Source organism: Drosophila serrata, unplaced genomic scaffold (genome assembly GCF_035046125.1).
Source record: "Drosophila serrata isolate PLE 108 unplaced genomic scaffold, ASM3504612v1 contig_382, whole genome shotgun sequence".
In the NCBI taxonomy this organism is placed as follows: domain Eukaryota; kingdom Metazoa; phylum Arthropoda; class Insecta; order Diptera; family Drosophilidae; genus Drosophila; species Drosophila serrata.
Window position 1 is genome coordinate 8,170,245 of NW_028257280.1, and position 25,594 is coordinate 8,195,838.

The 25,594-nt window shown below is 40.7% G+C and overlaps 2 protein-coding genes across 33 annotated transcripts in view; one reads left to right on the forward strand and one right to left on the reverse strand.

The window, feature by feature from the left end:
- The window catches only part of LOC110185693 (uncharacterized), a 41,176-nt gene extending 24,093 nt beyond the window's left edge, over positions 1-17,083 (forward strand). For 6 of the 21 annotated variants that reach the window (XM_086840940.1, XM_086840946.1, XM_086840938.1 and 3 more), the window contains 5 exons: positions 1,962-2,105; positions 3,382-4,002; positions 5,849-6,070; positions 6,158-6,271; positions 6,830-9,967. In XM_086840940.1, the coding sequence (XP_086697066.1) occupies positions 1,962-2,105; positions 3,382-4,002; positions 5,849-6,070; positions 6,158-6,271; positions 6,830-7,113 (1,385 nt within the window). In that variant the 3' untranslated portion in view covers positions 7,114-9,967. Of the gene's footprint in view, positions 1-1,961; positions 2,106-3,381; positions 4,003-5,848; positions 6,071-6,157; positions 6,408-6,829; positions 9,968-15,784 lie in introns of those variants that run through there. The other 15 variants (XM_086840953.1, XM_020954689.2, XM_086840954.1 and 12 more) reach the window with 8 other exon arrangements.
- LOC110185683 (diacylglycerol kinase eta) overlaps positions 10,050-25,594 on the reverse strand; it is a 44,827-nt gene continuing 29,282 nt past the window's right edge. For 2 of the 12 annotated variants that reach the window (XM_086840903.1, XM_086840907.1), the window contains 9 exons: positions 20,821-21,669; positions 20,213-20,757; positions 19,317-20,130; positions 19,013-19,147; positions 18,468-18,917; positions 17,332-18,060; positions 14,007-14,217; positions 12,746-13,941; positions 10,050-12,691 (listed from right to left, as the gene is read on the reverse strand). In XM_086840903.1, the coding sequence (XP_086697029.1) occupies positions 12,383-12,691; positions 12,746-13,941; positions 14,007-14,217; positions 17,332-18,060; positions 18,468-18,917; positions 19,013-19,147; positions 19,317-20,130; positions 20,213-20,757; positions 20,821-21,669 (5,238 nt within the window). In that variant the 3' untranslated portion in view covers positions 10,050-12,382. Of the gene's footprint in view, positions 12,692-12,745; positions 13,942-14,006; positions 14,218-15,072; positions 15,196-17,331; positions 18,130-18,467; positions 18,918-19,012; positions 19,148-19,226; positions 20,131-20,212; positions 20,758-20,820; positions 21,670-25,594 lie in introns of all 12 variants that reach the window. The other 10 variants (XM_086840901.1, XM_086840906.1, XM_020954653.2 and 7 more) reach the window with 8 other exon arrangements.

The following is a 25,594-nucleotide window of genomic DNA, read 5'->3' on the forward strand; positions in this document are numbered from 1 at the left end:
TTTATTCCTAAGCAAGAATGACACAAGTACACAAAATGCACTCACCAATAGAGTAACAAGTTCGGGAACAGAACAGAACAATTGTACACGCTCCAACAATAAGTATACGCCCCGTTTTCGATGACTTGATTTGGTTTTCCAAGTATGATTTCCGTTTTTGCCATAGTTTGCTCAAATGCTTCAACCGTTTGATTTGCATTTTCCCCCGCGACCTGAAGGAGTCGAAACGACTTTCATCCTTGTAAAGTGCACCGAAGACTTGTTGGGCTATGAGATTTGTGCACACTCTTAATGTAGTTTCTTGTTAAATACGTCTTTTTTTCTCATTTTTTGTACGAGGATTTATTTGTCGAAATCAGTTGAAAGTTGCATTTCATGTTCTAGACTTACTATAAGACTGTGTTTTTGGAGAACCATTTTGCAGATACTTATGCGCTAAGTTTTGGAGTCCATCTCCATGTGTATTTGTAAGTTAAGGTTATTAGCTCGAGACAGTGAACAGATTATCTCCATCTTACATTCATGTGGCTTTTATGTATATATTTATATCATGTACGTGCTGGGTTGTGTAAATATCTATGTAAGATAAGTGGCCTTCAGTTGGTCCTGGCTTTACTTTTTGGATATAAGCAGCTTGCTCGGGGACCTATTTTATTCCTAAATGGTACTTGCATATTATACTCTTGAAGAGTATTATTATTTCGGTCAGAAGCTTGTAACTCCTGAATGAGTAATTTCCGACCATATAAATCATATATATTCTTGATCAGCATCAATAGCCGAGTCGAACTAGCCATGTTCAGGTTGAAAAATACATTTTTAGATTTTTTTTTTCATTTTTTCAAAAAATGATAAGGGGTTACATCATTAAAATTTGCAAAAATTTATCAAAAAATTGAATTTTCTAAAATTTAAAATTAAGTATGCAGATTTGTTAACCTATTTAAAACTAGCACAGACACGATTTCCGAATTGAAATTAAAGCATTTTTGGCTTTGTAATGAGTTTTTTAAATTTGGAATTGTTGATAAAATTGTCATATAAAAATATATATAAATATCAACTCAAAGAATGGTATTTATAATTTAGTCAGAAGCTCGTAACTCCCGAAGGAGTCATTTCCGACTCTATAAGTCATATATATTCTAGATCAGCATTAACAGCTGAATCGATCTAGCTATGTCCGGTCAAAAAATAAATATTCGAAATTTTTCCCAAATTTTGAAATTTTCATAAGGGGTTACATCATTAAAATTGTTAAAATTTGACAAAAAATTGAATTTTCTGAAATTTAAAATTAAGTATGCAGATTTGTTAACCTATAAAAAACTAACATAGAAACGCTTTCCGAATTGAAATTACAGAATTTTTGACTTAGTTATGATACTTGAAAAACCTGAAATTGCTTGTTTTTCTATAGAAACACTATTCATTTTGAGTTTAGTCATGTCCTTAAATATATTTTGCGCTTAGCGATTTAGTTACAATTAAACCCTACTTTAACTATTAGTAAGAGCATTAAAAAAGTGCAAGACTGCTGATAAAAAGAGTGATCCCAAACGACTGAAAAGCAGAGAGTGATATATATTTTTTTTTAGAATTTTCCAAATGCATTTAGCATATATTTTTGAAAGCCTAAGTTGTAGCTCATTGCCATGATGAATCCTGTACTATAATTCACTTGAAACACCCACACAACTTTCACCAGTAGAGAGCCACATACACACAACGAATAAGAAATTCTCTAGTTAAATGCGAATTAAAAATTAAACATACAAATCGTACTTTTGTCATCAATCAAACCGCCACCACCACCAACCAACCATACAACAAAATCGAAATTAATAACGAAATGCAAAATGAAAAAAAACCAAAACCGAAACGAAACGAAACGAACGAATCCATCATATGTATCATCCGGCTCTGTGTCCCTGTGTCCATGTGCGTGATGTGGTGATCAGCCCGCTCGCAATCCGTGGGTCCGGGCGTTGCTGAGAATGAGTCACCGAAGCGCCAGATCCGGTCGGCGAGTCAGGCGCCCACGAGCCGTAAAAAGACGCCGATAGCCGGAACCGGAAGCGGAAGCGAGCGCAAGGCGCGCCCATGTAAGTAGCCATTTTAGCGGAGGCAAAATCCCACAAAATCCCTCCGCCAAATACCCCAAAAACTCAGTTCGACTCAGTTCAGTTCGATGGATCGCTGCGAGGCGACCATTGCCTTATTTATTTAGTCCTAGTTTGCATATGTCATGTGTTACTTAGATTGCGTTCCGATTATCCTTTTCTTTGTTGCCTCGTTTTGTTTGCATTCATTTGGTTTTAGTTGCCGGATTTGGATTTGGTCCTAGTTTAATTCTTAGTTTTTAGTTTAGTTTAGTTTACGGATCACGTCGCCAGTTTGTGCGTTCCTCTGAATCTAAAACTTATTTCGAGCGACCATCTAGTTGAGTGTCTAAACAAACAATTAACAAAACCTAACATAGTTGAAAAGTAATTAATTAACAATTACCCTTTAGTTTTGTTAGTTTATAGTCTCTGGTCATGCAGTTACATTTTTATGTTTTATATATTCCCATTCGTTAACCCCTTCAGTTTCAATCACTGTTCTCTCTGTAATGCAGCGTTTGATTGGTCTTTCGAGTACATAACAATCTATAGTTTAGCATGTTGAGTGAACCATTACTAACAACAAATTCAATAACTAACTAACTAAACTACTAAAACCATAATCCAATTAAACTTATCTGTAAGTAAGTAAAAAAGTAACAAAAACTAACAATTCCAGTTCAGTGTTGTGTCTAAATCGTTCGAGTTTTAGTTTGTATTCCGTTAATCTCCAACTAACCTTAAGTATGACTTTGTTGGCTTACATCCTGGATAAATCTGTAACATACATATGTTTGTGATAATAACGATCAGTTTATTGGGATTTACTTTCGTCCTCGGGTCCCAAAGCCAACAATGTGTCCTCCTTCCTTTCAATAGCTGCAAACCTTGATTTAAAACTTGATTTAAGTAGTCTAACCCGTAACCATGTTAATACAACTAACCAAAAACCAGAAAAAGGTGTAGAAGGTGCTCTTACTAACAGCATTTCATGTTTGGTTCATTATGCTTTTCCTTTCGTTCGAACTCCTTTTGTTGGGACATTTTTAAGCTTTTGCTTTAAATGCATTCTCGACATGTCACAATTCTAATTAAAAAAAAAAAACATTTCTGATGAAAATATACATTTAATAATTTCTTTCACGTGCGTTTTGTTTTCGGTTAAAAAAATACAAACAAAAAATAATGAAAAAATAAAAAATGACAACAAAAAATCATCGTAAAACATAAAAAAAAAACGAAAAACCAAAACCGAAAACTGCTTACGTTCTTATAGCCACCCTATCCACAACATTCCAATCCCGCATTAAAAGTAGTTCCCTGCCACCGCCCAACGGTAGAGTAGCCTCTGCGCCGCCAGCAACTGCAGCAGCCCGTGCAGCATCATCAGCAGCTAAATCGGCCCTAAACGCTAATCATGCAACCAATCAATCACAATCATCACATGCCAAGAGCAGCAGCAAGGCCGGCAGCAGCAGCAACAACAGAACGGCAGCAGCAACCGCCCAACAGCAACAGCAACAGCAACAAATGCGTAAGAAAGACAAAGATAGATCCAATATTAGTTGCATTGGTAGTCAAGTTGGTGCTGGTAGCGGTAGCAGTACAAATACAAATAGTGTCAAGCATCAGCAGAATAAACAAAAGCAACAACAACTACAACAACAACAACAACAGCAAAAGCAACAGCAAAATCAACAACAGCAAAAACATCAACAACAACAACACCAACAAGAGCAACCGCAACAGCAACAGCAATTGGATGTTGCTGCAACATCAGAGGTCGCAGCAGCATCTGCAACATTGGCAACAACATCGGCCCAAACCCCCAAACGTCCTGCGACCATCAACATCAAACGGCTAACGGTACCAGGTCAGGATAAAAAATTGGCTGAAAGTGAGTAAAGTTTCACCGTGAACTTGAACTTGAACTTGAACAAAAACTAAGTAAAACGAATCAAATCAAATCTGCAATAACCCCAAAAACTAAAACTAAATTAAAAAAATAAAATCCACTTAACAATAAAAAAATATAAAAAATTATTAATACACGGAAAATGCTGTAAAAGTACATCTGATGCGCGAAATGTTTGTGTTGCAACTTTTGTAAAACTTAAACAAAGCAAATACTTTCCCAAAAAAATTAAAAAATGAACTCGTAAAAACGCTATTAATAATCCAGCATTTTTGACACCTTGGCCACAAACTGTTCGTCCACAATTTAGTGCAAAAGTGATCAAGCTTTATGATTTACCAATTGGCAAACCATTTGGACCCCACATTTGAATGAACAACTAGCGTGTTTCAGTGTGTTTTCTGTTTTTCCCTCACGGAACCATGTGGAATCATGTGTGTGCGTTGGTTTCTCGATAGATTGGCATTTCGAATTGTACAAAATTGTAGTTATTTATTGTTATATTCTAGTTAGTAACTCGTTATTCCACTGGTTGCCCGTGTTCAAAATTCAATCACCCATCACCGAGAGAAATAAAAACAAACAAAAATGTAATTAAATTCCAAATTCCTGATTGCTAGAAATTGTGGGCAAACCCAAACAAAAGAGAAAAGTGCGTTGTTATTAAATGTTAGTTGTTGTTGTAATCAATGTTTGTAAATGTTGTGTATTCAGCCGTGTATCTGTATTCCTGTAAATGTATAAACAAATTGTATTAGAATACCGTTTTCATGTGCGCCTCATCATTTGTAGTCCTATTTTCTTTCGTTGTGTTCCATGATATCAAATCACGTTTACGAAACTCTACTCTATTTTCATTTATTTTTTCTCTGTGTACATATGTATTTGTAAAGCATTTTTACTCTAGATTTTCTTAGAAAATGAATGTAATTTTATTCGAAATAACACAAAGAACACAAAATACTTAATACACAGTAAATCAAAAGGTAAAATGTAGGAGGGAAATAGTAGCATATCTATTAGAAAAGGTTAGTTAAGGAGTTATTACATAGTACCAAACTAACACATATTCCACACCAATAATCACACTAGCTAGGATTATTTATCATAATATTTCAAAGATTATAAATAAGGGGTCACATTCTTAAGTGAGTTTGTAGAGTGTGTAATTATTTTCAGGGTCAGATATAAAAAGGTAAAACTAAATACATTCTTTGCCAGCTGTCGTCGAAGCGTTCTTTGTTGCCTGCTCCAAAATTTTGCCAATCAAAAACAAACAAACAAAAAAACGCCACAATAAATACAATTATTTACAACGTTATTCCAAAACCAAATAAAAAACATCAAATACTTTTATTACTCTTCTTCGCATTTACATGTTGCGTGTCTGTTTGTGTATTTGTGGCATGCCGTTTCTCATGTTGTGCGCTTTATATAAAAAAAAAACAATACAAAAAATAAGAAAGAATTAAGAAATAAATATAATTCCTTTGGTTTCTACTAACAATTTGTTGCCTTTTAAGCTTCCAGCTTAATATCCCTAAGTTGTCTAAGTTCCATTCCGTTTTTGGTTTCCAAACTATGTTACCAATACAAAATTTTTTGTTTACATTTTGGTTTCAACTACTAACCAGTAAAACTCAAACACAAAATTTGCTTAACAAGTAAAAAAAAGGATATATGAAGATCAACAGCTACGGCAGCATAATGATATAACTCAAACATATAATGCGCCTATAATCAAGTTAATTCCATAAAGCATAATCCCCAACACTGCAATTGCAATTGAAATTTATAATCTCTCCTGGATATTTTGAACCACCAACAGACGATGCCGAGGACGGCCGTGAGACTGCCATTTCCATTTCCAGCTGCAGTCCACAGCCGCCGGTGCCGGAAGTGCCCGAGGAGCCGCTGGTGAAGTCGCCACCGGAACCCACCAGGGTCAAGTCCCCGGAGCAGATCATAATGCGCTCACCCGATCCAGTCAACTGGACGGTGCCCCTAGACACTGGCAAGACCTTTACGGTTACGCAGAATGTCAAGGATGGTAAAGTAGCACCTTCAAGCAGATTGATTTTGCACTTCCTGTAAAGTGTATTTAATTGTATTAATTAAATTGTATGTATTTCCACAGGGGAGAACTACAGCCGACCTCAGAGCGAGATTAAAGCGTCAACACCGGTGGAGAAGCCACCGCCGCCACCGCAATCGGCACCGCCACAACTAACCGAACAGGCTAAAATGGACGGTAAGCCATTAAGCACGCTTCAATAAACCAAAACGCAAAACTTCCATACCAAAAGCATCAGCAAAACCAAAATGAAGTCAACAAACCTAAAAAAAATAATAGTAAAACAAAAAAACTAAATAATAAAACCAAAAAACAAGTCGAATCGCTTTTACAAATATTTATATATTAACTCGTATCTAAATATATGTATCTGTATATGTATATGTATGTATCGCTACTCACAACCATCATCCAAAAATCGAATCATCGTTAGCCAATCTCCTTCAACTTCTTAAAATCCAAAAAAACGAAAAAAAAAAAAAAAAAACAAAAACCAGACACCAAACAAATCAAGCCAAAAAATCCAAACTCGATAAGCGTAAATAAATGCAAAGTTCCCCCGCTCTCTCTCTCTGTATTAAGCCAAAAGCAATTGTTCAAGCCAATGCAATCACATAGCGTTACCCGTACCCGTACCCGTAACCCCTTGACCTTTGGTAACATAACGAACACTATTTCCACAATATCTCCCCCTCCCCCACCTCTCTCTCGACCACTGCCATCCAACGCCGACAGCCTGGAAGTCGAACAGTCCAACAGCCGCGGTCTACGGCAAGACGCTGACGCCCCACGCCCATGCCCTGGCCACGCCCACCGGCCAGCCGGGCGGCGCTGTGCGATGCACTGCCTCGCAGGATCAGCAGCAGCAGCAGCTCCCAGATCCGGCCATCTCGTCCTCATCATCGACTGGCACTGCATCGACTGCAAGGACAACCGCCGCCGAGGTGCTGGAGAAGGCCCGCGACCGCTTCGATCGATTCTGGGGCAGCAGCAGCGCCACCAAGGAGGAGAGCGTCTAGACGAGATCCTTTCAGATCCAAAAATAACGCAGTGCTTTTCAAGTGCAAAATGTATTCAGTAAGGCAATTAGTTGATCCTTGAAAGCAAATTATAATGATACGTAATAGACGTTATGCAATACCCTAAGAATATACACCACATCTAGCCTATCTGAAAGCCTGGTTCCACATACAATATAATATTCCATTAAACCATGGATAGGTTTTACAGAATAATATATTTTCAATTTGATTAATTTGATACAAATTGTAATTCTAATTGAAAGTGATATAAGAGTTTCTTTAGCAAGAGAAGATGAACGTTTCAAAACCACTTTTGTTGCACAAAAGTATGCAGTGAAATATTTAAATGGATACCATTAGACTTCAATAATTAAAGACATTTTATTTGTAATTTATCACGAGCTAAATTGTACAGATTATTTATTTTAAATTGTTTGAGAAAGAAAGAACTTTCTACTATTTTATTTTCTAATAATAATATGATTATAATGAAGGAATATTCATAACTTATTTCCAACTATAACTCAATGGAGTACTTATTGTAATGGAATCAGGAACTAAGCCTTAAATGAAAACCCATTTTGACTAAGCTTGAATCCATGACAAAATTAGCTTTTGGTTTTCTCAGTTCGACTGCTGCAAGCAAATGTAATCAGGCCAAAACTCATATAATGTCTAGAGCTATAGCCCCCAAATCACAAGCGAACAATACACCCAAAATTTTGTTATATAAGACACTTTCACTGCCTGTACCCAACAACAACAACAACATAATCGTACCGATGTTGTTTACTTTGCAATTAAGCCCCAAGAACTTTGCAATATTTCAATATCATTCAGTCATAGTAAAAATAAAATATTAAATGGGACAAACATCACCGCAAAGACCCGTCCAAAAAGTGAGGCCATTCGACCGGAAAGGAGATATACTCACAGTTTTGTAACTCTCATTAGTTGAGCCAAGCCAAGCCGTATATTTGGGTAATGCATAAGGTGATCTAGGCTATAACGCTGATCCGTCAAAATACCAAAAGTTGATAATAGATTTTGCACATGAATTACAAAAATGGAAGAAGAATACCAATTACGACAACATGGAGTTAAGAATAATTTAAGATACATTTTGGCTAATACGAAACTTAAGGCAACCGATGGTTAAAACAAACTAACACCAAACAAACGAGACACACACACACACAGATTACATGGAATATAGCGAAAGGAAAATATTGCAAAAAAAGAAAAACAAAAGAGATAATGCTTTGAAAAGCTGTGAAACTAGTTTCAGACTTGCGTACACTTCTTGCATAACTACTACGTGTATGTGAAAATAGTCAAGAGACCACAATTGAATGGAAAATCTAAACGATTTAATCAGATTTTGAGTAAAGTTAGCGTTAAAGAAATGATTAAGACAAATGCTTCCCAAGGGGCAATAGCTTTGAGAAAGTTGATGCAATTTGTACGAGAATTTTGTTAGCTTTCATTTCTTCATATCTCTCAGTGTAGACAGCGTTTCAGTACAAACTAAGTACCAGTTGAAGCTCAGTTCGGCAGATCCTTTTCTTTTGCCAAGGTGAAATGCCCAAATGTTAAACTTCTCGAGGGAAAAACTGAAGAGAAAAAGTGAAAACTTTGTAAGCTGAAGTTAAAATTTCATTGCCCATTTGTTGTGTGATTAACTTCAGTATTGAGCTTAATTGTTGCTTGCCTATATATATTTTTAATAAAAAACAAATACACAAATAAACTTAACAAAAAAATAAAAACGAAGAAGTATAATGACACGTCAATGGTATTTATTAAACAGTTGAATATTTTTTATATGTTTTTCATGAAAAGACCTGTTTGTTATTTGAAATCGATGAGTTGACCTACTGAACCCCATAAATAGTTATTAAATATAACCCATTATCAAGTGCCCCAAAGAACAAAAATTGTTTATTACGCTCAGACCTAGAATTGTCACCGATTTGATCACGCCAGAAGCATTAGTTACATGTGACAAATAAACTAAACTAACCTCTCTGGCAATCTAAATATTAAAAAAATTACCCGAATTAACTGAAACCGAGACAAACAGGAAATGCACACTCTCACACACACACACACAAAAGAACTATATTTCAAGTTAAAATTTGATAAATGAAAACACAACCAAATGGTAGACTCTTGAACTCATTTAGTTTTAAATATCGTACTTAACAAATTTTAGGCAACTTTAATATGAATCTACTTAAGAATGAACTTGATATATATATTCTAGCTTGTTTACAAAGGAAATGAAATGGAAACCTAACCCCCAACAAATTATACCCCGTAAACAATTCCAAAAAAAGGCGCACTACTCAGGCTTCTTCGAAAAATACAATGAAAAGTAATAAATCGATTTTTATAGACACTTATATGAAAGTCAAAACAATAAGAATTTTCCAATTACGTTTCAGTCACAAAGCTAAACCACAAAAAAAAAAAAAAATACAAATAAAATCAGAAATAAAAACACCAATCAATTAAATCAATTTTAGACATTGACTTTCACGCCTAAATGCGCCTACAATTTTAATGAATTAACGAGCCTCATCAGAAATGCAATAAAACAAGTAACAATACAACCCAATTGATAATTTCTCTGAATTGTCATAAAAAGGCACACCAAATAGCCTTGATAGAAATGCTAAAAAAACACGATATAATATAATTATAAATGTACTTTGAACGAAGTAACCGAATCATATAAAAGACAACAAATTAAAAGATAAAATAGAAACCCAAAAAACAAGTGATGGTAAAAAATGAGTATAACATTGTATGAATCGAATAAATGAAAAATGCATATAAACGTTTTAAAGATTCTGTTTAATTTTTGGGTCCCTTTAGTTATATTGTACTTACTCTTGATCAATTTTCAGTAAAGAAAATAAACAAATTCGTTTTGTTTTTGTTTTGCTTTTTATTATTGCTGTTATTAGGTTTTCTTCAAGAAAATGTTTTCTATTATAGTTTCTATTCTATTTCTGTTTTATTGTTTTTACTTTTCACTTAACTGTATTATCGGTTTTTTTATTGGGTTATCTGGAGAGATCTTTTTACATTTGTCATTTCTGGGGGGGCTGGGAAGTAAGTATTTTGAAAATATTTGTATATATTTATTGTTAAACATTTATTGCTGATAAATTGTTTTCGTAGGCATTACCTATTTGCTGATTGTAGACGAACTATTTATAAGACTTCATAGTTATTTTTTCATTGCACTTCATGAATTATGTTATGAATTACTTTGTTACATTTATATTTAGGTTTTTATTACAGGAATATAGAAAGCTGTTATCACAGTATTTTTAAAAAGAATAACACAAAACGATAAGGTATGATAAGAGGTGTCTGGGGGAGAACGAAAAAGCTCAAATTGCGAAAATTTCAAATTGCCGATTAGAGTTTTTCATTTTAAATACATAACTTATACTTCTTCTTTTCATTTTTATATTATTTAGTTTAATTTTGGTTTTAATTCGCTTAAAGTTTGCTCGAAAATACATGTGTCGAAAAAATGTTTCAATGTGTTTTTAATTACTTTATATGTTATCTGTCATATTATATCAAAGGATTTGTATTATATCGTATTCTAACTCTAATTATCATTTATGTTGTTCGTAAGCGTAAATAGCTTCGTAAATGTGTGTCAAAATATTTCGAAATCATTGGATTGCTACTGGTGCAGTTTGGAAAGAAGTTTCCGGTTGGGATCACAACAAATCAATCGAGTTGGTCTGGGCTCATTTATACTTATATATCAAAAAATATAATTTATAGACGTCGCTCAAGTGATTTGTTATAGACTACGCTCGCCAAGAGCAATGCCACTTCAAAAACTCACTCAATTGGAGGCAACTTGAGCAAACATTTGAGAATGGGCAACATATTTAGGGGTCAGATAGATCGGCGGACGCTCTAAACCTACTCATATGCAGCTATATTTATATGTTCCATTACAGATAGAGAGTTTGGGAGCTAGATTGATAGGGAGTAAACATAAACGAATGTTGATATCTATAAAAATTTAGCACAATTTCATTCCTAACACTTTAATGTTTTGATAAAAGTGGTTGGTTTTCACTTGGTTTTGCTTAAATTTAAACAATTAAAAGGTATACCAAAAAGGTTTCATACACCTAACTCGGTGTTCTGAATGCTAGCTAAGATTTTCCATATGCTTGTATATAGTACCAAATGAATTTTCCCGGGTCCCAGCAGCCGGCACCGGGACCACCGGGGGATCTTACCTAAACTTATGCTTGAAAAAACATCGTGGACTTATCAACTAAATTCATTTAAATAAACAAGTTAGAGTTGCTTTTGGATACCACAAAAAATGACACGTTTAACAGACTTTTCATTGTTGCAATTACGAGTTTCGATTCCCGCCCATGCATATACATAATGTTAATAATCATTCCGATTCAACAATACAGTGGGGGAAACATTTAAATTTAGTTTTGAATATCAATGTATAGGTATGTGTGTATAAATACAATTCATATAATTTTGAGAATGATTTTGGTTTAGCCGTTTCCATGCTCCGTTAATGTTGTAAAATTTAAATTGCTTATAAATTTAGAATCATAGGGTTAGTCGGTTACTTGGGATTTTAATTGGGTTCTTTAGATTCGATCGGGATTTTTTGTTTGTTAAGTTTCTTTAATATAAGCGTAAGTTGAGAGTTAAACACTTATGATCTAATTCTGTCTTTGTATTTTTGTTTTTTTGTTTTAGTTATCGCAAGTGCTACTACGTTTAAATTCGTTTAACCGCCGATTTGTAGTGTTTTGTCTGAATTTAACATATAGTAAGTACGCAAAACCATGAAAATCAATTTCAAATGTTTAGGAATCCTTCGATTCTCTGCCACTCAAATATGTAAATCCCCTTCAGTTTGTCGGATCAGTTATGCTTAATGGTACTTGCTATAGTAATATTGTTATCGTAGAGTTTTTCTGAATTAATCCAACCGAAACTGATCCACGTCAGCTTAGTTGTGATCGATCGCTCATTTCCCCTGCCGCGACAAGTGTGTTTTTCGTTAGCTAAGCTAGCCTATAAATTAGTGATTGTTGTATGCATTTGTCGACCCATAAAAAAACGTACTTTCCCGCAGCTCGCTTACAACTATACAACGCATATATTAATACCCCTCAACTCTAAGAGTGCGATTCGAAGACTGATTGGTTTGTACTAGCCGGTTGTCCGCAGGATAAACTGGCTCCCTCTAGTTCTCGCTGAGGTCCTTGATGGCCTGCAGTATCCGCTTGACGTGGCCCACCTTGACTACACCCAGATCCTTGAGGTCACGGCGCCCCAGAGTGAGCAGCTCCTTGCCACGGATGTCATTCTTAAGGAAACTGTCCACGTACTCGGACAGCTGCATTGTCTCCAGCCAGGTGACCACCTCGTTGACGCTCCAGTTGTTGGCCGCTTCGCGGGTGTTGGTAAGCGGTGGCTTAAAGGCCTGCTGGCCAGCGGTGGAGCCAGAGCGGAGACGCACCCAGAAGGGTCGAGACTTCCGGCGACCATCGGGCTGTGTATTGCAAAGATAATAAATAGAAACCATAATATTTATTATTGGACTCACATCCTCATTCGGTGCCAAGACATTAAAGTAGGCCCGCAGCTTGCCATCGATGCACTTCTGCACGGAACACTTCTTCAGCTCCATCTCCATGTTGGCCAGGGCTGCGCTCAGCTTGGTCTCCAGGTCCTCTCGCAGGATCAGGCTATGACCTCGATCTCGGAGCAGGGTACAAGCATCGTCGTACAGCTGGCGCGAGGAGTCGATGACTTCCACCAACTTGGTGCGCAACGAAGGACCTTCGAGGAGCTTGCCTTGCGGATGAATGGATTCCAATGCCTCACTAGCCCGGCAGGCCACCTCATATAGATCGTGCTGCAGCGCGGGATGCGAGATGATCAGGAACTTAACCCATTTGACCAGCGAGCTAACGGCCTCGATGAAGTTCAGGAGCACATAGCATTCCCGTTCGGAGATCACCTCGTCCGTGGAGGCGGCGTGTTCCGAAGCCGTGGAAGAAGCATCCCTTTGGATAGAGATGCTGTGCTGACGTTGCTTCTCCTGCCAGCTCTTCAGTGAGAGTTCCAAGCTCCGGTTGCGGCACAGCATCTGTACACGGTTCTTGTGGAGAATACGGATCATTCCCGGTGGCTGTAGCCAGGCCTCACCGTCCACTTGGATGGGGATTTCTTCGTCGCCCAGAATGTTGATTTGCACGCTCTGGCACTGTGCGATTCGGTGATGCTGCAGATTGATCAGACGGGAGGCAGCCATCTGTACGGAACCGAAAACGGCCACCACTTCGAGGACACGATCGTCGAAACTCGGCGGCAGGAAGATGTCGTCCTTCTTGCTACTGCCCCAGAAGTTGGTGCCTCCCATGAAGCTTGGTATATTAAGGATAACAATGCCCTGGAGTTCCGGCAGAGGAATCCGCTGGCCATCGCACTCAAGCTGCACGCGTTGCTCCAGATTCTTGCAGGTCTTCTGCAGGAGCTGCTTGGATCCCAGGACTCCGTACCACATGTAGTTTCTTGCCCTGGAACGGCACTTCTCCGGATGCTCCTCCCGCTTGTTGTGGAAATCCAGCGAAATTTTGGCATCGATGCCAATGCCAAAGTAGTTGTTCATCACACACTTCTCGTGGTAACCGGCCAGGAGAGTCTCGTCCGGATCCATCAAGGGACTGACAGCGGCACAGAGGGTATCGGCATTGGCCAGCAGGCATTTGGATATGAATCCACCGCCATTGGCAAGATCTTTGGAAGCAAGGGAAACCATAATGAAAGGTAATTTACAGGATGTATTTAAAAAGGATACTTACTTGGCCAGTTGGGTAGCCGCACCAAGGGATTGATGATGGGCAACTTGCGATTGGTCTCCTCGGTGGGCGTCTTCTCTTTGTCCTTGCCGGTCTTCTCCTCCTTATCCTTGTCCCCGGCGGAGAAGTGGTCGAAGCCGAACAGGGTGGAGCCCATGAAAAGGCTCGACTTGGAGCCCTTGAGGGTCTGGAGGTTCGGGAGTGCTTCGTTCGGCTGCAAGAGAGAGGCAGCGATCAGTCGCGGAAACAGAGGTCGGGAAAGTCGAGTACGTGTCAAAGAGCAACTGGAAAGTCAGCACTAACTACGATACAAGAAAACATGTGGATGTGATCGAGTGTGGATCTGTGGGTGAGTGTGCCAGTGTTTGGGTGACTTGCAATTACTGACGCAGGATTGGTAAGTACATTTCGAGGGACAGAGCGAGAAAAGAGACAGAGTTACTGAGAGTGAGTGAGAGGAGGATAGAGCATAGGAGGCAGCGCACTACATAAATCGAAGAAATCAAAATGAAATCATAGATGGTCGGGTTTTAAGCAGAGGCTACGAATGTCGGTTGTTTTAGTTTAGGTGTTGTTTAACCGTGTTTGTTAATTTATTTTGGAACTTTGCAAAAACTACTCAAAAAAGCGAACTGACGCAGGTGCTAAGGATCGGCGAACTGCAACTGGCATTTAAGAGAGACGCTTTATACAAGGGAATTTATTGCAATTTAAAGCTGCTGGGGGGAACCCTTTACAAATAAATGTTAAGTATTTATTTACGTGAAAAGGTAAAGATATATAATGCCTACCATAAGAACAAATAAAACTTTAAATATATCACAAGTTACATTTTAGGCCATCGGACTTTGACAATGTTTTGAAAATTGATCCATGAATTACTTCTTTGTAAAGGGTTTTTTAGCCTCGGAATGCCGAGGATCGATCGCATATTATTTATCAGAAGTTCCAGGTTAGTTTGTACTTGCTGGGGGGACTTAAACATCGAATTAACAGGAGAACGCAGAACGGCTGGGGGGGATTAGAACACAAAGGACGCTGTTAAGGACCCCGTCCCGGACTGGCTTACCAAAGGAATCAGCGGCCTGATAAGCGCCAAGGTGGCCAGGCGAATATCGGGCTCCGCCACCACAAAGAACCGGACACTGAACAATCCGTAGCCGCGCTTGGTGGCCACCTTTTGGTTTTTCTTCTAAGAAAATGTATTTAGTATAATGTTGCTTTTTAAAAATGGTGTTTAGCTTCGTGTATGGCTTGCATTTACATTATGTGAGTGGATGGGTATAATTTATTACACTGAAATGTTCAAACTGTGTCTTATTGTGTTCATGGTGAGGAGTTTGATTTAAATCAAAAATTCATATATTTGGCTTAATTTTGAAATACATACCAATTGATTTTGTGCTTTTTGTAAATCATATACAAGGTTCTATTCGGTTTTATATTGTATTGTTTAAATTTGTTGTTTAAACTCAAGAACTAAACTCAGGTTAATAGGCATAAGGTAGCAAATAAATATAGTTAAAAACTGTAGAAACACTTTGTACGATTTTTGAATATTTTCTGAATATATTTCATATCTGAGCTCGGTTTTTGCAAAGCTTTAATTAGTTTAAACTGAATGAATTTCGTAACAATTTTAATAATAGGTTTTATAACTTTTTCCAGAGCTCGTTAGGCCTGCACAAAATGCTTCGCTACAAAAACAAACTTTGCGTGAACTGCAAACTAAAAACGGGTGAATACCTGGAATTTAATCCAGTTTGTTTATTTTTTCACAGAACTCCCTGCTGGTTGGTGGTTGACTGGGCATTACTTGTACGAACCATTACCTACAGTCGCTGTTGTTAGTGTGTGGCTGTATGAGGAGTGCATTCAGCACCTGCGCTTGCACCTGCATTTGCACTTGACACCAATTGCTCGCCTGACACAATCAAAACTCAAGTACTTCGCAACTGCCGACGATGCGGTGCCAATGTGAATCGAAAATGTTGCACTCGCTCAACTAAAGTGGCACAACCAGTTATAGTCGCTTTATTTCATTGAGTGAGTTGTCAAAAAGTGTTGCTAATTTTGGATTACTCCTAATGTGTTGACGAGAGATGAGTGGAAGGCTAACCCAACTAACCTAACCCTCTGAAACATGCAGCTAATATTTAGTGAGAAGGATATTATTCTGGCAATCCGTGAATCGAAATTAAAATTACACGAAACTATTGTTAACGGCTATATATTTTTATACCCTCGCGGTGGATTAGAAGCTTATAACTTGTGAAATATTCGTTTGCGACCCTATAAAGCATATATATTATTGATCAGAATCAAAAGCCGGATCGATCTAGCCAAGTCCGGTCAAAATATAAATTTTTAAAATTTTTTCAAAATTTGCAAATTTTATAAGGGGTTACATCATTAAAATTATCAAAAATTGACAAAAATTTGGATTTTCTAATTTCTAAAATTGAGTATGCAGATTTATAAGCCCAATAAAAACTAACATGGGAATGATTTCCGAATTAAAATTAATGCATTTTTGGCTTAGTTATGAGTTTTTTAAATTTCGAATTGTTGATAAAATTGTCATATAAAATAGGTCTAAATTTTGACTCAAATAATAGTATTTATAATCCAGTCTGAAGCTTGTAACTCATGAAGGAGGCATTTCCGACCCTATAAATCATATATATTATTGATCAGAGTCAAAAGCCAAATCGATCTAGCCATGTCCGGTTGAAAAATAAGTTTCTGAATTTTTTTTCAAATTTTAAATTTTTATAAGGGGTTACATCATTAAAATTGTCAAAAATTGGCAACAAATTGATTTTCTTTAAATGCTAAATTCAGTATGCAGATTTAATAGCCTTATTAAATCTAACATAGGAACGCTTTCCGAATTGAAATTAATGCATTTTTGGCTTAGTTATGAGTTTATTAAACTTTGATTTAGCGAAAAAATTGTCGCATTACAGAACCAATAAATGCAGATTAATAGTTTGTGAATATTTTAAGCTTAGTTATGATTGATTTCCGATACTATCCTATTGTAAACTGCAAAGGTAAATAAACTTCGGATTCCTGAAGCTAGTTTTATTTCATGTTTTCTGATCAAAACTGTTATATTCCTTGTAATATTGTTGGTTATATTCTTTGTAATATTGTCGTATAATTAAACCTCTTTTGCTATTAATCCTTTATAAATTCAATGTAGTGCAATCAAATTGAAAAATATTCCTAGTTGTGCCACTTTATTTAAGATATGTGCCATGTGTAGTTCGAGTCGTAGAAAGGCGGACAGAAAGAGGACATGGTTTGCACATGGAGGACTCACCTTGAAGAGGCTGCCGCAGCTGATCCGGCGACTGGCTGCCGGCGAGCTGCTGAGGAAACGCGCGTGCTCCGGGTCCAGCGTGAGCTGGTTGGGATTGAAGCCCGAGTGACGGCGATCCTTGTCCTTGTCGAACTCACGGACAGCTAGCCCGGGGGCGTGGCTCGAGTGGCGCCTGATCTCGGAGGCGTTCATTGCCCGCACCCCCAGCAAACCGGAACAGGCCATGGACACTGACATGGACATGGCGCCGCCGGACATGGCTCCGCCCGGCAGCAGCGCCCCGGCACCTGCACCCGACGGCTTGACGGAGTCGCCGCGCAACGGCGTCGGCGGCCTCACAACAACACTTATCTGTGGATAGTTGGGATTTACATCATCAAAGGATTCTTTCTTACACGACTCATCAAAAGTAATGCGCTTTACATCTTGTCCATGGCCCGATTTCTTGGTGGGCGATGTCGACGTGGTCAAAATGGAGTTGCTATTGCCGTGGATAGTCGCGTTGCGCACAGTGGCATCAACGTCTTGAATTTCTATTTTAATGGCCGTCTGCGTGGACAGCTCGTCCTCGCTGGTGGTGGCCAATAGCTTGGCCGGGTTATTCGTCGGCGTTTGCAGGGCATCGGGGTCATCGTTATCGTTATCGGGATCGTTACTAATCCCACTTCCGGTTCCGGCTCCGTTTCCGTTATCGTTGTCGCTGCTTCGATGTTGATCTAGCATTAGCTGCTGTTGAGATACGATTGCATTGGTTGAAGTGGTTTTCAATTTTTTCAAAGAGATGCGCTTTTTGGGACGCTGCATCGGGAGCAGGATTTGTGGTTAGTAGTCGTTGGAGTTTGTACATTGCAGGATTGTTTGTTAGTTTTTCAATTAGATTTTAGATTGTGGTTAGTTAGAAGTTGGGCGGGTTAAGTTTTTATTTTTAGTTATTGGTTATTGGTGGTCGACAAAGAAAAGTTGAAGAAAGAAGCAAATGGAGAGCAACAAAGAGTTCACTATAAGTGGCCATTTCTCAGCACTCTGGACACCCATACAAAACAAACGCTAAATACACTCGATATATATATGTATGTATATACAAACTAGGCGGTACATGGTTAACTTTACCCGATCCAATCGGCTGGGATACATACCTTAAAGCTCTGACGCGCTATATCGTTACCTTCCACGAACTGCGCCAGACTGCAGTAGCGCGGTGGCTCCCGCATCTTCTGGTCATCGCACCGATTGTCGATCTCGAAGACGATGTTCTCGAACCCAAACTGTTGCGGATTGTCGTCACTGTCCATGCGTGCCAGTCGAGGCATCCTCGGCGGCGAGGAGTTGCGCCTGCGTGGATGCACACCCGAATGCGAGTGGCCCAGGGCGTTGAGGGACTTCTTGCGCGGCGGCTTGGCAGGACCCATGTGCTCCGAGCAGAGCGTGGTGGTGTCATCGGTCAGGGTACTGTCCTGCAGGGCATAGGTAATGTCATGGCCCAGAACCGAGCTAATATCATCCATGATGCTCTCGCCAGGCATTGCCTCTGTCTCATCGCTGGTCTCAGGTGAATCGATGTGCGTAAAGTTGCTGGCATCCAGGTTCTGTAACGAACATTTAAGTAATAAAGTGCCATCAAGCTCATCTTGCTTAATTTGACATGGAAGAATGAAATCTTCCTGAATGTCTCAATGCTAACCTGAATAATATCTCCCAAAGTCTGACCAGCATCCTGTTTATCGAATATCTCGGAGGCCACGCTACACTCCTCGTTGCTAATGGCTGACAGGACATCGCTGGCCTCACCTCCCAAATCATCGGAGGAGGACTGCTCCTGAAAAAGATCGACAAGTATTGCAAAGTTTATCATTAGAACTTGTTAGAGAACACTCCTTCGAGGATGAGACACGTACGGTGGTGGTCTGTGCATCGGTATCAATGATTGTTAGACTGGCGCTTGTGTATACATTTTGGGAGTTGGGGGTAACGACAATGCCGGGTACCTGCAGGTTACAAGTATGTACCAGGGCCTGCTTCTCGGTGGGCATACTGTCCTCCTTCTCCACTTCCTTCTCCTTGTCCTGGTCCTTGTCCTTATCCTTGTCCTTGTCCTTATCCATCTCTCGTGTCATGTAGTAGGTGCGTTCGAACACCTCGATGGGTCGGTAGTCGGACAGAGGATCCACAATCGGTTCACCGGTGAGGATCGGCACCCGAAGGAAGTCCACCTTGCGGTCGGTGGGCGTGTTCTCGCCGCCATCACTGCTTGGTGACAACCGATTCCCAGCATCATCGATATTGGCGCCGCCGCTCAGAGACATGCGACTCCTGCGGTACACTGTCTCCCCGTTTGCTCCTTCCTCGATCTCCTGGATCACCTCCACTCCGGAGCTCCTGCGACTATCAGCGAATTGTCTCGGAGCCGGCAGACTGATGCTGTTGAAGAAGCTCTCGTCCACAGAGTCACGTCGCGTGTCCGGCAGCGGGGAAATGCAGGTGAGTCGAGAGGTCTCCATCGTCGGCGAGATGATGTTGATCGGGGGAATAATAGGCAAGGGGGAACTGCAGGGAGTCGACTCGCCGGAATTGGTGGTGGGCAGCTTCAGTGCCTCAAAGGGCGTAATCGAGAGCTTGCGTTGGTACCGCTTTGGTCGTCCTGGCTCAGAGTGCTCCACCACATTGTAGATGGCACGCTTGACGCTGTTGGCACGGCACTGGAGCGCCTCCTTTTCGCTGGAGCGAAGGGATCGGCTGTTCCTGCGCTCCTTCGAGTTGATCTGGTCCTTCTCGGTTTTCTCGATTGATATGTTTGGATTGCTGGACATGGGAGAGAAGAAATTTAAAGCGTTTGTTTTATAATTAGCAAAGATTTAACAGATTTTTAAAAAGAAGAACTTACAGCAGGGATGCACTGGTTCCTGGGGTCAGCGGAATGCTTCTGGCAATCAGACTCCTAATGGTGGCTATCAAGTCGTCGCCACTGTGAGCGCCCATCTCCTCCTCCTGCAGTGCGTCCAGCAGCATGTTTAGCTTCTGCTTCAGGATGTCGCACTTGACCGCCAGCTGCTCGTCTTCCTTGTGGTGTTCCGAGATGCGGGCTACCAGATCGTCGACAGTGTCGCAGAGATTCCGCGTAGAGCTAATCAGAGTCTGAGTGTCGTTGGTCTCCACTATGAAGCGCAGGTGATGATTGGCCGATGTCACCATCCCAGTGAGCAGTGCCTCCTGCTCCGTGGTGATCGACATCTTGGGCGTCTTGGGCACGGCAATGGCCTTTTCGAAGACCATTATACTCCAGCGGTCCAGCATCTTGGTACTGGCCGACTCGTATCGCTCCAGGATCTGCGGAAGGTGGGTGTCATCGTCACAGCTGGAGCCCCAGCCCAAAACCCTAGCCAGGTCGTTGCCAGTTCCCAGTGGCATCACGGCCACCTGACATTGTTTCTAAAAGATTACAATATTTATAAATAAATAATATGTTCCTTAAAACTATTTCCCAGAACTCACATGCATGTTGAAGCGGTCAATTTCGCTGAGCACCCAGCCCACGGAACCGTCGCCGGAGCAGACCAGGATGCGGAACATTTCAAAGTGCCGGAAGAGCCGCAGTCCCAGGCTCGGCCCCGTGGAGATGAGATCGAATACCTGGGCTGGGTTCAGCAGCTGCTTGAAGCGCCTCAGGAACTTGACGCCCTGGTTGTCGCCCGACTTGGAGTTCACGAATACCAACAGGGGCGAAAAGTTGCCCTTGGGACTGGCCACGTCCCAGGCATCGTCCGTGCTGATGGAGTGGACGCTGGTTGGTGGAACCACGGATAGCTTGGCGGGACCGATGGGGCAGGCCACCGCCATCTGCGGGCGGCAGGCCACGTGGCAGGTGGCTCGGCACCAAAGGCATCGCCAGTCCTGAAGCCGTAGCACCGAACCGCAGGTCTTCTTGCACACGGCACACACCGAGGAAACTGGCAGGTTGCCCTCCATCCACTGATGTGGCATAATAATGCCATCCGCCTGCTCAATGATATCCTTGCCCACGCTGGCCAGCGTAGTCCATTTGCAATTGGCAATGGACTTGGCCGCGCACCGCTTGTGGACCTTGCACTTGCACACCTCGCAGCTCAGGCCGTGCGAGGTGACGCCGGAGAGGGCATCGCGGCACACGTTGCAGTAGGTGGGGCGGGCGTGCGAGGTGGCATACCAATGGTGGTGGTTCGACAGGATGTCATGCTGCTCGATCAGGAAGCTATCTCCCCGCGGACGCTGAGGCGCCGTGGCCGTCTTCAAACTGCCCAGCCAGTCCTCCATTTCGCGGCGGGACTCGGCGCAGAGCACCAAAGATCGAGTGGGTGTGATTATCTGTGGACGAATCGCAGTGTTATTTATTAACTAAGTAAAGTTTGTCAGGAAATTGCTTGTTAAAAATATGCCTATTGATTCTGAGAAAGACTAACCCCCAAATCCTTGAATGCTTAATTTTTCGCCAAACTAATTTGCACTTAACCCGCAACTGGCACAACACACAAACACAAACACACACTTAGCGGGAAAACGCGGCTTGTTTATTAGTTGTGTAATCAAATGAGGGTTTATTATGTATTTAAGGCGGCCTCATTAATATGCTAATGCTGTTCACGTTAACGATAATGCGCAGACAGCGGGGTCATTCGTGGGCCCTTATGGTCATGACCCAAGCCCAAGTAAGTAGGACAAACCGCTCTGTAAGCCCATTGAAGTGGCCGTAACCCACCCAACAGACACACACCCATGCCACACACACACACACTCATCCTACACACTCACATCTAATATACCCGACCTTCTGGTCTACCTTAGCGGATTATGATGGCGATGCTCCATTGCTGCCCGTATTAATTCCCGCCTAATTTATGACGCACATGTCCTTCCAAGTATTTTCTCCGTTTTTTAGCTGCCTTATTTTGCATTTTTGCGGTCTATTGGTAATTGTTAGTTGTAATTGATGTAATAGGTTATCTTACGAGACACAGAGTCTAGACACGGTTAAGTTATGACTTTGTTTGCTGCTCACAATCAATTTCAATGCCCGTACAGGTTTAATGAGGTTTTCTAATTAACTTTCTCCCCCACTGAAAAGGGTGCTGCCAGATGACCTCCCATAAATCAGGCAATTTGGGACCAAGAATCTTCCTCGGGGCAAGTTATGCAAGTGCAGTTGTGCTCGGTCGGAGAAGGACTCTGACAATGTCCAGTTGACATGCCAATGTCATGAGCTGACACAACAGTTGGGTGCTGTGGGTGGGGAGTTTGAGGTTGGAGGTTGCAGGTTGAAGGTTGAAGTATTATTGGCCACTTTCGTGTCATAAACCGCACAATGTTCGGGCCTGTTGTGACGGCCAAGTGAACTTGGCCCACAGTGGCGACAGCACTTGGCCACGATACTGACATGGCCTCCTTTACATTTACATTCCACATCCCTCCATTCCCTTTCCCATCGATTAGTCTCCCGTAAGGACCACTAATTGCATTCCAAACGCATTAACCGGCCAGAATTTTCAATCAAAGGAATTGGTATCGGTGCTGTGAGTATCCAATGTTGCAATTAATCTGTAACCGCTACCGCAACATCATCATCGTCATCGCCATCCATCTGGTTGGCACTCCCCAGTCCCTGTCGGGCTTCTCCTCCTGTTTTTCCAATTAGTCTAATGTGCGCTGGTTAACTGATTCCCAATGCACGTGCCTCGGCGCGTACATAGGTGGAACCAGGGGAGGACTGGTACGGGAAGGAGTCTCCCTCAGCCCATCCAACTTTGACGTTTGCAACATGGATTTGCTTTTAAGCGCAAATCCGGTTTGTGCGCCTGCCTGACAGCCGCCATCCGTTGACATCAGCTTCCCGCCGGAAAATTGTAAATTCATTGGAATTTTTCGGGGGAAACCTGAACTGCGCTTTTATGCACTCTGCCCTTGGTCATTGGAGCCCCAAGTAACTCAATTTGTTTGTGCACTTTGGCTAGAATGCCCCTGAAATCGTATTGCGGGGAAAGTTATTAATAGAATCCATTAGGGAATTATAGAAAATGTACTTCAATTACAATTAAAAAATTCCAAGACAGTTTAATGAGCTTAAACTGGCTTACTTCATCGCTTAGAGGGATGTGCGCGTTAATCACCATTTCATATTTCATTGGCTATTCACATTTTTTATGAGCCACAGAGCACTCTGACACCTCGGAACATCCACCAATCAGCGGGCAAGGGCAATCTGCGGAGCAATAAATTCCTGTTCGGTCAGGACTAGTTCTTTGTTGACCCCTTCGAGGTGTGGGATTGCAATTTTTTGCTCCTCCAACGCTGTGGGTTTTCATTTGCGAAAACAGAAAGAGAGCCATAAAAGCGGGACACACACAGCGGTATAAAATGGCACAGACAGATGTCGCTGAGTGTGTCCCTCTCTGTGGGGATCTGGAAATATGCGAGGATTGCCGTGAACACACAGGACACCTCCTCCTGCTGATGGAAAAATATTCGAGCAGGGCTCAGAGCGAAAATTTATTCAATATTTCATAAAAATCAATAAAATGGTTTACGACTTCTGATATGTAAATTAATGGCCCTTTGTTTCCGCCCGAACTGAAGACTGAAACTAATGATGCCTATCGATTGCACTCTCTCCGCAATAAATATTAAATTCAAGTGGATTTTGCAACGTGCACTCATCACGGACGAATTGCCCTAATTTAATTGTTTCATTTCAAGCAGTTTGCAGCTCAGCAATTGGCAATTTTACCCATTAAGCCCTTAGACAGGCGTCACCTAAGTAATCGTATTAAATTCACTGGCTGTGCGCCGTATATCGCCCTCAGCAGCAGACAGAGCACGCAGCCGCAGATTCAGTCTCAGTCTTAGTCTTAGTCCCAGACTCATCTCAAAATACTCCAGGCCACACACTCCAATCACAAAAATAAACAAAAACCTAAACCGTTAAGATATAATGACAGTGTCTCGAATAAATTTTCCCATTCTTTGAAGCAATATTTATGAATACTTTTATTTGACAATTTTATCAACAAATCAAACCTTAAAAATCTCATAACTATGCCAAAAATGCATTAATTTCAATTCGGAAACCGTTTCTATGCTACGTTTTATTAGGTTAATAAATCTGCATACTCAATTTAGGAATTTAGAATATTCAAAAATTATCCAATTTTTGATAATTTTGATGATGTAACCCCTTATAGAAATTTCAAATTTTGACAAAAACTGTGAAAATTTATATTTTGACCGGACATGGCTAGATCGATCCGGGTGTTACTGATCAAGAATATATTATAGGGTCGGAAACGATTCCTTCATGAGTTACAAGCTTTTGATTTAAAATATAATTCTCTTTCAAGGCTATACAAAGTGATTTTAAAAATATGACAGCACTACTTAAATAATTTTAAACACAATTCTTCGCCATAGTTTAAAATTGTTTATTTCTGGCAATTTAGCAATTTCCTTAGAATCCATTCCACTGTGCCTTTCCCACTTGAGGGTACATATGACAGAATTCATTACGCGAAACACCAAAGTGGCGCCTGCCACGCCTCATGCGACCGAATATTCATGACAGGGAGCCACCAGAAGCTGGAGCAGAAGCAGGAGCAGGAGCAGGAACAGGAGTTTGTGCAGGAGCAGGAGCTGGAGCTGGAGCTGAAGCAGAAGCAACAGCCAAATTACGCATACGACGCGTTGTCCCCCAGCGAGCACATCAAAACTGTTTGGCTGTCTTGGCCAGGCCCACACTCAGTGTTTATATTATATACAAATGTGCGTATATTCCCAGTCTTGCACTTAGTATTCCTGAAAAGAAGAACAGGAGCAAGTGCGGCTCGTCTCTGCGAGCGATAACTTTGAAAATTACTTTTGAAATATTAATAGCCTCCCTTCGGCCATTTGACCAAATTGTATAGTCAAAACTTCGCCTGGCGCTACGCTGTTTTTCAAATTTAATTTCACTAAAATGTTTCAATGCCAAAATGGTTTGCATTTCAAATACGATTCCCTGAAAACAAGTTCTTAGGCTGGGAAGTAGTCATTAAGTTTAGTGGGAATGTAAAAAATTATTCCTTCGTTAATTGACTTCCATTTTGCAGGCTCTCTCATTTGCATTAACAAGTGGATAGTAATTACTTTTAATTTAGAAAATAGGAGACAAAGCTAGGAAATCTCTTTTGTGCTGTAAGCTTGAGGGAAACTTTGTATTTTGCCGGATGAAGAGTCCTTTTATTTGCTTTTGTTTTTTCCTGGAATA